At 59.0% G+C, this 15,232-nt stretch overlaps 1 protein-coding gene across 1 annotated transcript in view; it reads left to right on the forward strand.

Moving 5' to 3' along the window:
- The first annotated feature begins 12,783 nt into the window (after positions 1–12,783).
- The window catches only part of SLIT1 (slit guidance ligand 1), a 162,355-nt gene continuing 159,906 nt past the window's right edge, over positions 12,784–15,232 (forward strand). Inside the window, exon 1 of the mRNA XM_062213973.1 lies at positions 12,784–12,968. Within this exon, the coding sequence (XP_062069957.1) occupies positions 12,784–12,968 (185 nt within the window). The remainder of the gene's footprint in view (positions 12,969–15,232) is intronic.

Here is a 15,232-nt window from a genome sequence, read left to right on the forward strand (position 1 = left end):
AGTCCCAGTTGATTCATATTATGGATGAGGGAACTAAGGCCCTGGGAAGTGAAGGAATGCACTTGTTACCCAACATGGGTGCAGGATGAGCTCGCTCAGCACTGGGGCTGACTTACATAATTACATCTGCTCTCCCCACTCCCAATATTATACTTTCAACATGTAATCAATATAAAGTCAGTATGCAGTCAGTATAAACGGTTGTCAAATAGGTGTTTTACATTTTGATTTTTTTCATACTAAGTCTTGAATCACATTTCCAGGGCTCAATAGCCATCCGGCAGCACCACTTCCAACCACACATGCCTGAGACCACCCTTTCCGCCACTAGATGGCGCAGGTGACCGTCCCTCCAGCGAGTACCTAAGGCGCTAGCAGCTAGGTGGCTGCAGACTTCTCTTAAATCTCCTGTGATTTTTGTTTAAATTTTGGCCAGAAGTGAGCTTAAAAGATTTCAGACAATTACAGACTTACTCCAGAAACAAACACACGGCGCAGTCCATGTGTCGGGCCAGCTGTGTCACTGGGAGTTCTCCAGTTTAATATCTGCATAGAATAACGACGTTTATTGGAAGATAAAAAGTACTGACTTAAAGCTTACAATATGGCCGGCGCCGTGGCTTAACAGGCTAATCCTCCACCTTGCGGCACCAGCACACCCGGTTCTAGTCCCGGTCGGGGCGCTGGATTCTATCCCGGTTGCCCCTCTTCCAGGCCAGCTCTCTGCTATGGCCCGGGAAGGCAGTGGAGGATGGTCCAAGTGCTTGGGCCCTGCACCCACATGGGAGACCAGGAGAAGCACCTGGCTCCTGGCTTCGGATCGGCATGATGCGCCAGCCGTAGCGGCCATTGGAGGGTGAACCAACGGCAAAAAGGAAGACCTTTCTCTGTCTCTCTCACTATCCACTCTGCTTGTCAAAAATAAATAAATTAAAAAAAATAAAAAACAACAAATACAAAAAAAAAGCTTACAATATACGTATATATTGTTGAGATTCATTTATTAGGCAGAGTGATAGGAGAGAGCGAGCACGTGTGGGCTTCCATCCAAATAGCTGCAACAGCCAGGGCTGGGCCAGGTGGAAGCCAGGAGCCTGGAACTCCATCCGGGTCTCCCACTGGGCGGCAGGGACCCACCTGCTTGCGCCATCCCCTGGAGGCGGAGCCGCGACTTGAACCTGGCTACTCTGAGATGTAGGCGTCTCAAGTGACATTGTAGTCACCCGGCCAAAGCCTACCCCACACGGACCCTGTTCAGAACCGCGGGTGTGTGATAATGACATAAAGGAGACCGACTGCTAGCTGCTTATTTTAAAAGTTCTGCAGACAAATGGCTCCCTTGTCGCCGACTCAAGGGGATGGGGCCCGCCGCGGTCCCCGCTCTCCTGGGGAGAGCAAGCCAAGGGCACAGTGGCACGGAGGTAGACCCGGAAGTAGAAGGCAAGCTTCCTGGACTGCGCGTCCCGCTCTTTCCACTGTGGCCATTCTGTTTGAGGCGAGGCCGTGGTGACAGCCGTCTCTTGTGTCTTGTGCCTTTGTAGACGATCCCCCGAGGCTGAGCCCAGACCCTGCGGTGAGAGTTACAGGCTGAGCTCAGGAGGCCTCCGGAAGGATTGTGTGAGAAGGGCCGCTCTCGTGCCTGTTGGGGTGGGGGGCACCCGAGGCAGGGCGATTACCCCGGACCCCTCCCCGTGGAGAGGGCCTCCACTGGGTCCGGACCGGACCTGCCACCCGTTCGCCACACACTCTCGGCCCGGGACGTCTGCGTGTACCGTGTCTCCGCGGTGCCCCGCTCGCCGTCACGGCGTTCCGTGCAGTGTGGCTCCTGACCAGGGAGCTCGCTTCAGAGCCACGCACGGTCGGCGGCAGGTGTGTGCCCGTGGCACTTCGCGGGGCTCCCCACTCGCCCTATACCAAGGAAGCGGACGGCCTGATGGCGCCGTGGAGGCCGGCTGAAGGCTGGGAAAGCTGGGGTTCCGTCTTGCGGGCTGCAGCGTCTGCCTGTGTGTGTGTGGGGGGGCTGCTTCTCCCGCGGGGGTCAAGCGGCCGAGTGCGATGGGCGCGCCTGCTTCACGTCTTCCCCTCACCTGCACACCTCTTCTGCCTGCACAACCCCAAGCGGGGCTGGCCTGCGGCCTTAGTTCCCAGCGAAGGTGCTGTTAGGTGGACAGTGCCCTTGCCCGGCCCCGTGCAGGGCGCCTTCCCCGTCGGAGCCCAGGGGCCTTCGGGCTGCCGGTTCAGCGCTGAGAGGGCCACTGGCGGGGCGAGGCCCCTGGGTGCAGAGCTGCCTGCGGTGAAGGGACCCCGGCAAGCGGAGGGTGCCGGGGACGTGGGACAAGGAGAGGAAGGGAGAGACTGGGAGTGGCTGGTGGCAGCCACAGACCCGGGTCCGGCACCTCTGGCTGTCTCCTCGCTTTCAGCTGTGTGTGTGTGTTGGCTAATTTCTCCTTTCTTCTTTTCTAACTTCAGAGGCAGAGAAAGAGAGAGCGCGAGCTCCCATCCGCTGTTCACTCCCCAGATGACCTCCATGTTTGGGACTGGGCGGGGCCAAAGCCGGTAGCCGGGAACCCAATCCGGCTCTCCCAGGTGGGTAACCGAGTTTAGCTACGTGCTGCCTCCCAAGGTGTGCATTAGCAGGAAGCTGCAGGGGTGCAGGCATCCTAACTGGTGTCCTAACTACTGCACCAAAGGCCTGCCCCTTTGTTTTTTCTTATTATTTTATATGTGGTTTATTATAATAAGCTAACTTTACACTTATATTCAAGTGTGCCTCACTGAATTTGAGGAGTAATGACAGCCTTGCAGAGATGGATGCTGGGAGGGGGCCGGCGCCGTGGCTCACTTGGTTAATCCTCTGCCTGCGGCGCCGGCATCCCATATGGGCGCCGGGTTCTAGTCCCGGTTGCTCCTCTTCCAGTCCAGCTCTCTGCTGTGGCCCGGGAAGACAGTGGAGGATGGCCCAAGTCCTTGGGCCCCTGCACCCACATGGGAGACCAGGAGGAAGCGCCTGGCTTCTGGGTCCTGGCTTCGGATTGGCGCAGCGCGGGCCGTAGCGGCCATTTTGGGGGGGGGGGTGAGAAGGAAGACCTTTCTCTCTCTCTCTCTCTCTCTCTCTCTCACTGTCTAACTCTGCCTGTCAAAAAAAAAAAAAAAAAAAAGATGGATGCTGGGACGATGATTCTTGAGACCTTGTGTCTCTCCACTTTTGGGGAGAACAGCACCAGCAACCTTGTACGGTGAAAAGATATAGCTGTGTTGTATTGAGTTGCATGAAGTTCAGAGATGTATATGGGGACCTGCATTGTGGTGGAGCAGGGAAAATGGACGGCTACAGTGCCAGAATCCCATATGGGCTCTGGTTCAAGTCCCGGATGCTCCTCTTCCCATCCAGCTCCCCCTTAATGGCCTGGGAAAGCAGTGGAAGATGGCCCAAGTCCTTGGGCTCCTGCACCCTAGCAGAAGACCCAGAAGCTCCTCGCTCCTGGCTTCGGATTGGCCTAGCTCTGGCCATTGCAGCCATTTGGGGAGTGAACCAGCAGGTAGAAGATTCTCTCTCTCTCTCTCTGCCTCTGTAACTCTTTCAAATAAATTAATACATCTTAAAAAAAAAAAAAAGACTTAACTAGTTCAGCCGGGTTGGGATCCCACAACCTGGGAAGAAAACACTTGCACGACCCTCCCTACGGGCAACAGAGGCCCAGAGTTGTACCCAGCCATCGCCTAGGCTCGGGCAGTCTGCATGTGAGAAGCCTCTCCCTGAGGCCCTGTGTGTGAGTATCCAGGCCACCCTGACCCCGGGGCAGCACGTTATGGTGGCACAAGGATTTTAGCAGAATTCACATCAGAGGACCCAGACTATGAAGCCTGGCAGCTGATGGCCGAGGCATGTGAGTCTCGTTTTCTGCAGTGTGTGGCTGAGACCCCAGGGGTCAGGCTGCTGTGCCCCATTTCCCTCCGTGACCCCAGCGGGGCTCCGTGTCCCTGGAGGTGGAGGTGGGCTGTGCGCCAGGGGTCTGGGGTTCCATGGTACAGCCCAGAGCTGGCAAGGGAGCCTTGTGAGGTGGCCCACCCCAAGGCTGCCCCACTCCTAAACCCAGGGCTCAGTGCTGCAGATGGCAGTTTAAACCTCTTCGCCACGGTGCCAGCCCCTTTGTGTGTCTTTTAAGTCTCTTTTAATCCAAAGATCCTCCCTGCATCCCTCTTTTCTCTACTTGTAATATATGTTGGGCAGGGGCTGGTGCTATGGCGTAGTGGGTTAAGCTGCTGCCTGCAATGCCAGAATCCCATATGGGCACTGGTTTGAGTCCCGGCTGCTCCACTTCTGATCCAGCTCCCTGCTAATGCACCCAGGAATGCGGCAGAGGATGGCCCGAGTCCTTGGGCCCCTGCACCCATGTGGGAGACCTGGAAGAAGCTCCTGGCTCTGGCCTGGCCCAGCCCTGGCTGTTGCAGCCATTTGGGAGTTAAATCCGTGGATGGATTTAACTACTCTCTCTGTAACTCTGCCTTTCAAATAAATAAAATAAATCTTGGGCATTTGACCAGTGGAATTTCCCTCAGCCTGAATTTTCCCAACAGCGCCTTCAGTGCATCACGGCTCTGTATTTCCAGTAAGTTAGAGCTGGATCCAGAGGCTTGAGCACATTCAGCTTTTGATTGCTTTTGGTGTGTTCGTTTATCAAAAATGCACATGATGTGTTGTTTGTGTGTGTGTGTGTGTAGGGGCTGGTGGTAACAGTTGCCAATCCCCAAAGCCCAGATCCAGTTGATGGGCACAGAGCTGATCATTCCCTTTTCATTAATTGGCTACGGCAACTTTCTTAACCATCAGCCAAAGGGGAGAAACCACAGCACAGGCAGCGCAACGCAGCTTCGGCGTGTTTGCAGATATTTGGTTGAAGAAGGGTCTGTTGCTCATAAAAATGTACCAAAGAGCAGGGATTTATGGGTAACGATAGCTGACTGAGCCTGTAATCCTAGTAAACTTTTAGAAAAGGGATTTCCACCCCGCCCCTGCCCCTCTACCCCCAAAAGGCAAATGAGCTGCAAGGATGGAGAGAACGGAAGAGGGCGGAGAGCGGCAGGGTTTGGGCGAGGGGGTAAAGGACTTGACAGGGTACAGGAGGGTCTGCAGCCTCAGACCTTTGCTGTCCCGAAGTGTCCTTACCCCGCCATCACATTTGATGGGTAGTTTGGCTTGGTACAGAATTCTCAGTGGGAGCTGGCCTTCATGAAGAACGTTGAGGGACTTGCTCAGTGCCCTCTGCCACCCAGTGTTGCTGTTGAGAAGCCTAAAACCGTTCTGATTCCCAGCTCTTTGTTGATGACATTGTTATTGTTATTTTGAAAGATTTATGTATTGTTTATTAGCAAGGCAGAGTGACAGAGAGAGAGAGAGAGAGAGAGACAGAGCTTGCAGCTGCTGGCTCAGTCCCCAGGTGGCTGCAACAGCCCAGGCCGGCCAAGAATCCCCTCCTGATCTCCCACCTGGGCAGGACCCGGGTACTTTCGTCATGATCTGCGGCCTTCCAGGTACATTAGTGGTAAGCTGGATGGGAAGTGCAGAGTAGCTGGGGACTTAAACCAGGCACTCCAATTTAGGGTGCAGGTGTCCTAAGCAGGGGCGTTAACCCACTAAACCACAGTGCGGCCCTGATGACTTATCATTTGTACCTTTTCCAGAAGCTTGTAAGGTCTTCTTTTAGCCCTCGGAATCCTGTAGTGAGCTTCCTTGGTGTGGCTGTGTTCTCATGTGCCCGAAGTAAATATCGAAACAATTCACCTCCAGGGAGAGGCCATGGCGGCGGTGGTGGTGGTGTGTGTGTGTGTGTGGGGGGGGGTTGCCATTTTCTTGATGAATCTGATAGACCAATCCGGCCATTTGTGTGTGTGTACAGCTTTGTTGCAAAAGTGCAAACCAGAAGGAAAGGAAAAGGCACGGGTGGGGCGTGGGGTTTGGATCGGAGAAGACAGTGTGAGGAGTGAGGAGTGAGCGCAGCAGGCAGCCATCCCGTTCCGGAGCAGGCAAGAGCCTGGGTCTGCCGGCGTGCGGGCTGTCTCAGGGCGCCACGGGGCCTTGGGCAAACCCAGAGGGCGCCACTTCCTGCAGTGCACGTCGACTTCCTCCTCCCTCTCCGCTCCCCACTAGTGGAGAAAAACTAGTGGCAGGACATGGGACACCGTTATTTTGATTCGGTTCTGCTTGCGTTTTACTTTATATAAATTGTATGAATAGCGCACGCTCTTGCTTCTGGCTTCTTTCACTCAGCACAGTGCTGGCGCGGTTCGCTCGTGCGTGCAGTGGTTTGCTCTCGCTCGTTTCTGCACTGTGTGGCTGCGCCATCATGTGTTTGTCCCTGCGCCTGCTGATGAACATTTGAGCTATTGCCAAGTCTCAGCTGTCACGGATAGGCTGCCCTACACAGTCCCGTACCCGTCTTTTGGCGATTTAACCATTCATGTCTGCTGGAGAAACTGCTGGGTCACGGGTGGGCAAGTGAATTCTCCTCGGCACGCACGGAGGTGCATCAGCGTGGAGAGTCCGTTACCTGTCAGGGTGCTGGGCTGCAGCCCCCCAGCCAGGACTCCGACTCTGACTCTAAGATGAGAAGTTGACTTAGAGCAAGACCTAAAGAAAAGCAAACACCTACTACCGCCAGGAGGCTCATTCTCTAACCGTTCGCTGTTTCCTGTTACTCGACTGAACTTCGGCTCCACGCAGGCTTGACTAAACCCTTCATCGCTCTCAGGCTGGTTCTTGACTGCTCAGGGTTTTGTCTTGGCTTCTTTCGCAGGAGGTCAGATCTTCTTCAGCTTTGTTTAGAGTGGACCTTGTCTAGCTGCTGGGGAAGGCGTGGGACAGACACCTCCTTGGCCGACTGATCTGTGCGTGGGACCCGTTTCTTCCAGTTAGAAGGGGATCATTTCTGCAAAAATGACCTCTTTCAACTTGGGTTCTTTGCTTTTCGAAATAATAGCTGCCAGTGGTACAGTCTGTGTTAAATACTTGTGTTTGCTCACTAAGTGTTTCTAGCTGTAGAAGAAGAGCCCTGACTTATGAACTTGCTTTTGACTTTAACAAGGATTACGCTTCTTGTTGCAGCTACACAGGCCCTCGTTCTTGGTGGGTGCACCATCAATAGGGATTGAATGAACTCAGTGAAATCACTGAAGGAAGTGGGCATCTAGCCTAGCAGTTAAGACACCTTTTAAGATGCCCACATCCCGCATAGGAGTACCCGAGTCCAACCCTGGCTCTGGCTTCTGAGTCCAGCTTCCTGTTAGTGTGGACGCTGGAAGGCAATGGCAATGGCTCAAGTAGCTGGGTCCTTGACACCCACATGGGAGACCTGGCTTTACCCCTGGCCACTGCAGGCATTGGGGAAGTGAACTAGTGGATGGTGCACTCTATCTCTCTGCATCTCAAATAAATATATTTAGAAAATTTTAAAAATCACTCAAGAAAACATTACATGGGCTATAACTGGAGGCTATGGAAGTTCCTTCCAGCTGCGGGGTTTGAAGGCAAAGCCTTCAGAGGATTACCGGGTCCTCAGCCTTGGGGGCAGGAGCAGGCAGGTGGAGGAGGGAGGGAGCCCTCTGATGTTCCCTGTAGCAGCCTGGGGTCCTGGTGTTGGGCCGGTTCACGAGCCGCCAGCTGTCCAGGCTCTAAACAACGGTGGGCATTCCTGGGTGTCTAAGTTCGTCTTTCCTCAAACACTGAGGACCTGGGTTCTCTGCCTGCACCCCAGCTCATTTCAGTTCCCCGTGTATTGAGCTGCTCCGTGGTGTTAGGTGCTAGACTGCTCGTGTGAGTGGCACAGAGCTAACAGGCAGGGGGGCCCAGGAAGGTGCCATGTCAGTACACAGCGTGGCGCTGAGCAGGGGAGGGGGTGTCTGCTCTGCCGCAGTCTGTGACCTTGGGTCAGTCATCCCTCTAGGGGCTCTGCTTCCTTGTTGCGAAGATGTGGGTTGCTGGGGTTCTCTCTGAAGATGTAGCCAGCTGTGTGGTGCTGGGCACCATGGGTCTGTCTCCACTGAGGGGCGCTGAAGGTGTGGCTGGATAGCGGGATGGGTGACTGAGCTGGCCCGGGGAAGAGAGGCTCTTCCTTGGATGCAGGGCTGCCCTGAGCCCTCACCGATGGTTCCTGCACTTCCCAGGGGGCCGCTGTGCCGCTCCACCCCTTCTGCCCAGAGCCTGGGTTCTGCCTGATCCAACAGAGGCGCACAGCTTCCCTTCGCTCTGAGCGCTCAGTAAATGCCACCCCCCAACACCAGGAATGGTCCAGATGGCCCCAGCTGCCCCAGCGTGTCTCCCTGCCCCCACTCCATCCCTCTCCTAGGAACCTGAGTCAGTGTCCCCTCTGTCTGTGTGGCAGCCCCTGGGAGCAAGTGCCCAGGGCCACATGGCGAGTGTCCGTTGGCCAGCACCAACACCGCCTTGCTGAACACCAAAGCAGCCAAACAATTTATTCCTGCCAAACGTGGTGGCTTCTACAGCAGGCAGCTTTGTCACTGCGGGGGGTGGTGATGTCGGGAGCCGCACTGCCCGGGCTAAGCCCTGGTCCTTGTGCGTATCCCTGAGTGCAGAGGCACAGGTCAGTGGCCCTGCCGGTGGCAGCTGCTTCGTGCTGACGAGCTCTGGTATCTGCATCATTACTGGGCCCCTCCTGGCACAGGTGCCTCCTCCTCACAGGTGGGTTTTGGGTATAGGATCTGCTCCCTTCCCCACACGCCCCAGCCGAGACTCCCAGGTGGCTTCCTGTTCCCCTTGGGATTCAGCCCAGCTCCCTAAGACACTTGCTCAACCCCTCAGCATCTGCCCTCCTGACGACCACCCTGGTCTCCCCTCCCTCCTGAAAATCTACTCTGGTCTGCTCCGTGCCAGCTCTGTCCTCTGAGCCTTCTCCTGCTCCATTCCCTCTACCTGAAGCACTCTTCCTCGCTCCCTTCTGGCTCACCGGTTCCTGGTCACTCTGCAGGCCTTGACTTCTGCTCACTGGAAGCTCCCTGGTGCCTCGGGTGGGCTGCCCCGCGCTCGGGGCTGCCTTTGCCATGCTGTGCGTGTGCGTGTGCGTGCGCTGGTGGGTGCCTGTGTGGAGGAGTGAAGGGCTGCCTGGGCACAGCCCCTCCCCGCCGTCAGCCCTCATTGGGCCCTGCCCTTAGTGGGAGAAACTGCCTCTCCCTCCAGGGGCAGTGCCCCTCCGATGGCTGCCCAGGCCAGGGGGCCCAGGCCAGACACTTGCCATACCTGGGGCAGCTGCAAGGGGTCAGCTTATCTTCAGGACTTCCATCGGGCTGCCAAGGCTCCCACGGAGAAAGCATCACAACCAATGTTGCCCTCTGCCTTCCAGAGCCTTCTGGCAGTCTCTCTCTAGTAGCTGATCTGCAAGCTCTTCTCCAGCACCCCCCCCCCCCCCCCCCCGCCACGTGTGTACTGTTCGGAGCCATCTGGTGGCCGTTACTACTCTCAGGACAATGTCCAGCTGCCTCGGCCCGCCTTCGGGTCCCTCGGCCCCTGGCTCCTCCTCCCCTCCCTGGCGTGCTAACAGTGAGGATCCTGATTGGGAGGGTCTGAGGAACCAGCATGCATAATAAGCACCCCAAGGGGTTTAAAAAAATGCACTGGTGGTGGGGCAAAAAGTGCAAACAGCAGAAAGGAAGCGTCTGGCGGATTTGTCACCCTGCCTGGCTCCAGGGCCCGAGTGTGGCCAAGCACGCACATACGCAGGACGGGGGCAGGCCAGGCGAGGCTGCTTTGTGACCTCCTGGTTTCCCCCTTCCCCTGCCCCACCAAGCCCTGGTCTAGCCTGGCTTGACCTGCCATAGCTCAGCCATGGAGCAGGTGGTACCGGTCTGTGTACCTTACCTCTCACACTTCTATTTGCCGGACTGTGCCCAGTCAATGTCATTTATCCTTCAAGACTCAGCTCAGGTGACTCCTCTTCCAGGGAGCCTTCCAGCCCCGCTGTGGACTCTCACTCTGGGATCTCTGCAATTCCACACTCCCTGTCGCCAGACTGACCCTGCTCTCCTGTTGCCTGGCGGACTGTGCTTGCTGAGACGTGCCAAGTCCACACCACAGTGCTCTCCCCCTCACCTGTCTCTCCACCTTCTTAGTGCTCCAGAAAAGGCAGGTGGAGCAGACGACAGGACCCGGTGCAAAAGCTGGCTGGCCCCAGGCAGGAGGTGGCCCCCAACTCCTGCGTGCACATGACGGGAGGGCATTCGGTGGAGGCACTGGGGAGAGCCAACCCCTGGTTTCCCCCTTTCCCAGGGGCTGCCCTGCTGGTCGGCCAGTGGCAGAGCCGGGCTTGGTGGGGCATTCCTGGCAGAAGCAAGGCGCCAGGCCTGTTCCTCCCACCCGCATAGAGGGAGCAGGTGGCCTGGGGCTGCAAGGAGGGGGCAGGGAGACCCCCAGAGGGAGGGGCACAGGAGAGGAAATCGAAAAAGCAAAGGGGGTGGGGGGTGTGGTGGCCAGGCGCTTGTTTAACGAGTAAATGCGCTGGGCACACTAACGAGCTGTGCTCATTCATGGCGTGCTGCCTCCCGAATTGGGGAGCCGGCCAGGTTCTGGGGTGGAGGAACTGGGGACGGGAGCCAAGTTGGGGAGCTGCCTGGCTGCTGGGGCAGGGCCTCCCGTGACGGCTGGCGGGGGAGTCTTTGTCCTGGGTCTCTGGGGGCCTCCTTGCTTCCCTCCCTTCAAAGGAAAGGCCAGCCTTTGCCAGCCAGTGACAACTTGGCTCAGGGCCTGCTTGCGTTTCGCTGTCCTGGCTAGTCTGGAAGCTTCTGGGGCAGGGGTTGGCTCTGGGAACCCCGAGGCAGGGCTGGTTTTGTCCTCCCTGCCCACTCCCACCGCTCCTCACACCCCTCCCCCTGCTGCTGTAGGGACCCCAGGGCCCAGGGAGGATCAACCCTCCTCCCCCTGGCCACAGTCCTGGCTTTCTGGGGAGGCACCGCTTGAGCAAGGGACAGGTGCTGGGGTGAGCGAGGTCGCGAGGACACCAGGGCTGGGGCTGGGGTGGGGGGACTCTGCCGCAGACCATGTCCGAGAGCGAGCCAGCAGCAGGGGTGCACAGAGCCCTGGCTAAGGGAGAGGAACCAGCAGTGAGGATTCCTCTCTGCCCAAGGCTCTGGGAGTGCAGGTGTGAGGAAGGGGCAGGTGGCCTTTTAGACTCTGACCTGATCTCTGGGAAGGTTCCCTGACATCTCACCACATGGGGCCCTTGAGACTGCCCCCTTCCCCTGAGTAATCCTCTGGCAGCTCAGGACGGCGGCTCCAGGCAGGTTGGGACAACCATCAAGGGCCCATGACGTCAGCCACGCTGCTGGCGACGTCCTGGCCACAGTTCTGCCTGGGTCATGCCAGTAAGAGCCACTGCAAAACCTTCATCAAGTTGGGAAAGAAAACGCAGAAAACCTGTGGCCACTGGGTCCTGGTGGGTGACAGGGCTCTGGTCTCGGGGAGCCTGACCCCCGCTGGCCTGTGCCTGGCCCCCGGCTCTCACAGAGGCCCCAGGCAGCCAGCTCCTGGGCTCCTCAGTTGGAGGCAGCAGCTGTCCTGGGGGCCAGGGAGGGCCTCCCCCCACCCTCCCTCCCTGGAAATCTGCATCCACAACCACCCTGACTGAGAATAAGAAAAGTCCCTGCCAGGAGTGCTGGGCCTGGGGTCTCATGTGGAGGGCCTGTACTGCCCTCTCCCAAACAGGCTGCCCAGCCCTCTCTGCCTTCCTTCTACTGCGCATCTCTTCCACCTGTCAGCAGAGGAAGAAGTTTGCTGGGGTGGGCAACTCTGCCGTGCGGGGCCCATCTCCTGGGAACAGCTGGATCCCGCGATTCCCTCCGGGAGAGAGGTGCTGCCATCTTGGCGCCGGTCACATGCTGGGAGGGGAGGTGGATGGGGTTGTGTTTGGCCCAGGGCTTCTGTGGGTCCTGGCCTCCCAGGGGCCAGCAGTTTCAAGGTCCCAGGCTAGGGAAGGTGGGTGGCTGGGGTGGGGGGCTCCCTTTCATCAGAAATTGACAAGACGAGGCTGGCGGGGCCAGGGCCCGCTTCTGCCGTCGGGGAAGCAGTAATGAGTGGCCCCGCGAAGGATGTCCTTGTGGGAAAGATCTCACCCTCTTCCCCTGAGGGCCAGCCTCGGGGAGCGCGCGGGCCGGGGTGCGTGTGTGCGGGCGCACGCGTGTGTGCCTGTACGTGTGCACGCGCGCGCGCGCGCAGAGCCGGACGGGCAGGGCGAGCCCGGCCCCCTCTCTCCCTCCCTCCCCCGCAGCCCCCTGCCCGCCGGCGGCGCTCCGAGGTTCCACCTTTGAAACTGTACGCAGCTCACAGCCGCCGCCGCGCGGTGGTCGGGAGGCGGGGGCGGTGGTCGGGGTGGGGAGGCGGGGAGGAGTCTGGCCCTGGGTGTGCGCTCTGCCGGGTGGGAGCGGCGTGCGGGCGTGAGTGCTAGTGTGTGTGTGAGTGTGCGCCGGGTGCGTGCGCGCGCGGAGCCTGCCCATTTTCCTCCTCGCAGCAGTCAGTTGGGAGCTGCAGGGAGGGAGAGGGAGACGCAGGCAGCGAGGAACCCGAGCGGAGCCGAGCGCCCTCCGCCCAAGGCGCCCTCCCCCGGTCCACGCACAGGAGCCGTCCCTGGGAGCCGCAAGGTGCCCCCCAGCCCGCAAGGGCGCAGCGCAGGGCTCGCGGGCTGTGGCGTGGCTTTGCCCAGGACTGCACCTGGAGGCGGCCCCGCACGGGGATGGTCAGCGGCTGCCGCCGTCTGGCACGCGAGCGGACGCGGTGAGGGCACGATGGCGCTGACGGCACGGCGTGGGTCCCGGCCAGAGCTCTGGCTGCTGCTGCTGTGGGCAGCCGCGTGCCTCCCGGGTGCCTCGGCGTGCCCCGCCCTCTGCACCTGCAGCGGCACCACGGTGGACTGCCACGGCACGGGGCTGCAGGCCGTCCCCAAGAACATCCCGCGGAGCACCGAGCGCCTGTGAGTACGGCCCCGGCCCGCCGCAGCGAGCCCCAGGGTTGGCCTCCCCCTACCCAAGACGCGAGTCGGGGCTGAGGGTCGGGGCAGGACGGTTGGGACCCCGGCCGCGCGGCCAACAGACGGGTCAATGCCGGCCAGCCAGGGTCTTCCCGAGCCAGGAGCCCGGAGCGCTGCTGCTCCTGTGTTCGTATTCGAAGGGCGCTGGGCGGGTTGTCAGCGCCCGGCGCACACCTGCCCTCTGCGTTCCGCACCCGCAGGCCTGCCCCCTGCGCCGGCGCCGGGTTACTCCAGGGTGCGGGCGAATTCGCGGAGGCGGAAAGCCTGCCTGGCCCCCAGGAGGGCCGCTTCCCACGCTCGCGGGGCACAGCGGCTCCGTTTGGGCACACGGGGCTGGGACCGTATTCCGAGCCAGTTGTGGGGGTTTGGGCTGCCGGGCTTGCTGCCTGCAAGAGGGGGAGCGTGGTGGGAGGAAGCCGAAGTTTCTGGTCTCCCCCTTCCTCCCTATTGTCTGCCCCAGAGGCTGGCGAATTCTCTCCCTGCAGGTGCCTGGCACTGGTTCCCCTCTCCCCTCCCCATACACCCAACCATCCCAACTGCGCAGACAATGGGGCCGGAGGGCTTGGAAGGCCTTAAGTTGGGGCCCCAGAGAGGAGTAGGTGAGTCCTGGCTCATAGTAACACCCAGAGGTCAGGGGCTTGGGGCGGAGCCCAAGCTTAGAGGACCAAAACAAGCCACAAAAACCTCATTTCTCTTCTGCTGTTATCTCCCACTTCTGGATCCTTGGGGGGAACGTGACCCTTTGAGACCTGCTAAGCGAGGATGTGTGTGTGTGTGTACAGGCGAGGGTGTGTGCGAAGACCTGTATAATTTGTTTCCTGGGACTGCCTCCAGAATGTGCAGCCATGGGAGGTCCTGGTGTCCAAGAGGCCACCTCAGCAGTGGAGGCCCGCGTGTGCAGAGGGGTCACAGGCAGGGCTTCACAGGAGTGTTTGAAGGCGGTTTGGGGGAAAGGCTGCGGGCTCATCTGAAGCCTGCAGAGGCTCTCGGGAAAGGCAGGCGTATTTCGATGACTTTGGAGCACATTTCCATGGCTCCCAGCTGGTCAGAGGCAGAAATCTGACTCGAGGGAGAGCTGTCTCCCGGATCAAACGCTGTCCCAAGGCCAGCAATTAGCGAGTACATATTGGCCTCCGTCTCTTCCTGGCCGTTGGGAAAATTCCCGTGGAGGTTTGAGAGAATTTGCCATCTCGATGGGAATCGGTGTGCGTGCGTGAGCGTGCACGTTGGAGGGCAGGGGAGCGGTAGGAGCACCCGATTTCCTTGGGGGCAGCCTGTGTACTGTTCTGTGGCCCCGGAGAGGCATGGAGGGTCAGAAGTCTGCCCCGGGGACCCCTGAGGTGGCCTGGGCAGTCGCTGTTCCTGTTCCCTCTGGGCCTGCACCCCATTTCACCGGCCTTGTCCCCTGGGGCGCATCAGCCCCTCTTCCTTTGCCTTGGGATCTTGGATCTTGAGGGCACTTCCTGCACCCTTGCTCTCTTACTGCCTTTAGTGTTAAAGGATGCTGTCTGTTTTGACTTCCATGAACTCTCTAGTCTTTTGCAACCAGAGCGAGATGGAAGTGAAAAATCCTAGTGCAGAAGAAGGAGTTTGGGCTTTGGGAGTTCCAGCTTTGCCATTTATTAGCTGCGTGGCCTTGGACAAGTTAGTTCCCTTCTCTGAGCCTTAGCTGCTTTGCATCAGGAAAATGGGGCTGGGGATACATGGGCGTCTTGGGTTCTTGTGAGTGTAGGGGATGGTGGATGAGGAGTGCCAGGTGTGTTCTGATGCGTGCTCTGAGAGCGTTAGGATGGGACAGGGGAGATGTTTCATTATTTAATTCCGCAAATGTTTACGGAGCCAGGAACCACCTGCACATGGAGGCTGCAGCGGGGCGTGAGCCTTTCCCTGTCCTCACGAGTCGTGTGGCCTGGAGGTTTGGGAGAGGGCAGGGCGGGCACTGTGACGGGCGTGAGAACATGGGCTTCTCAGAAGATGGGCCATCCTGCCAGGGTAGGCTTGGATCCTGCTGAGCTCAGAGGATAGGCAATGCAGGCAGAGGGCAGAGTGTGCCGGGCCTGCCATGGGCAGACAGGGGCACTTGGGGCTGGAGAGGCTGCTGGCGGGAACCCCGGGGTGAGTTATTCCGGGGGCTGGGATGGGCCTGATCTTTGCTGTACGTGTGCAGCTTCCGGGGCAGGGACCAGATGTGGAAAGCAGATGCCTTT

Source organism: Lepus europaeus, chromosome 17, assembly GCF_033115175.1.
Source record: "Lepus europaeus isolate LE1 chromosome 17, mLepTim1.pri, whole genome shotgun sequence".
Taxonomy (NCBI): Eukaryota; Metazoa; Chordata; class Mammalia; order Lagomorpha; family Leporidae; genus Lepus; species Lepus europaeus.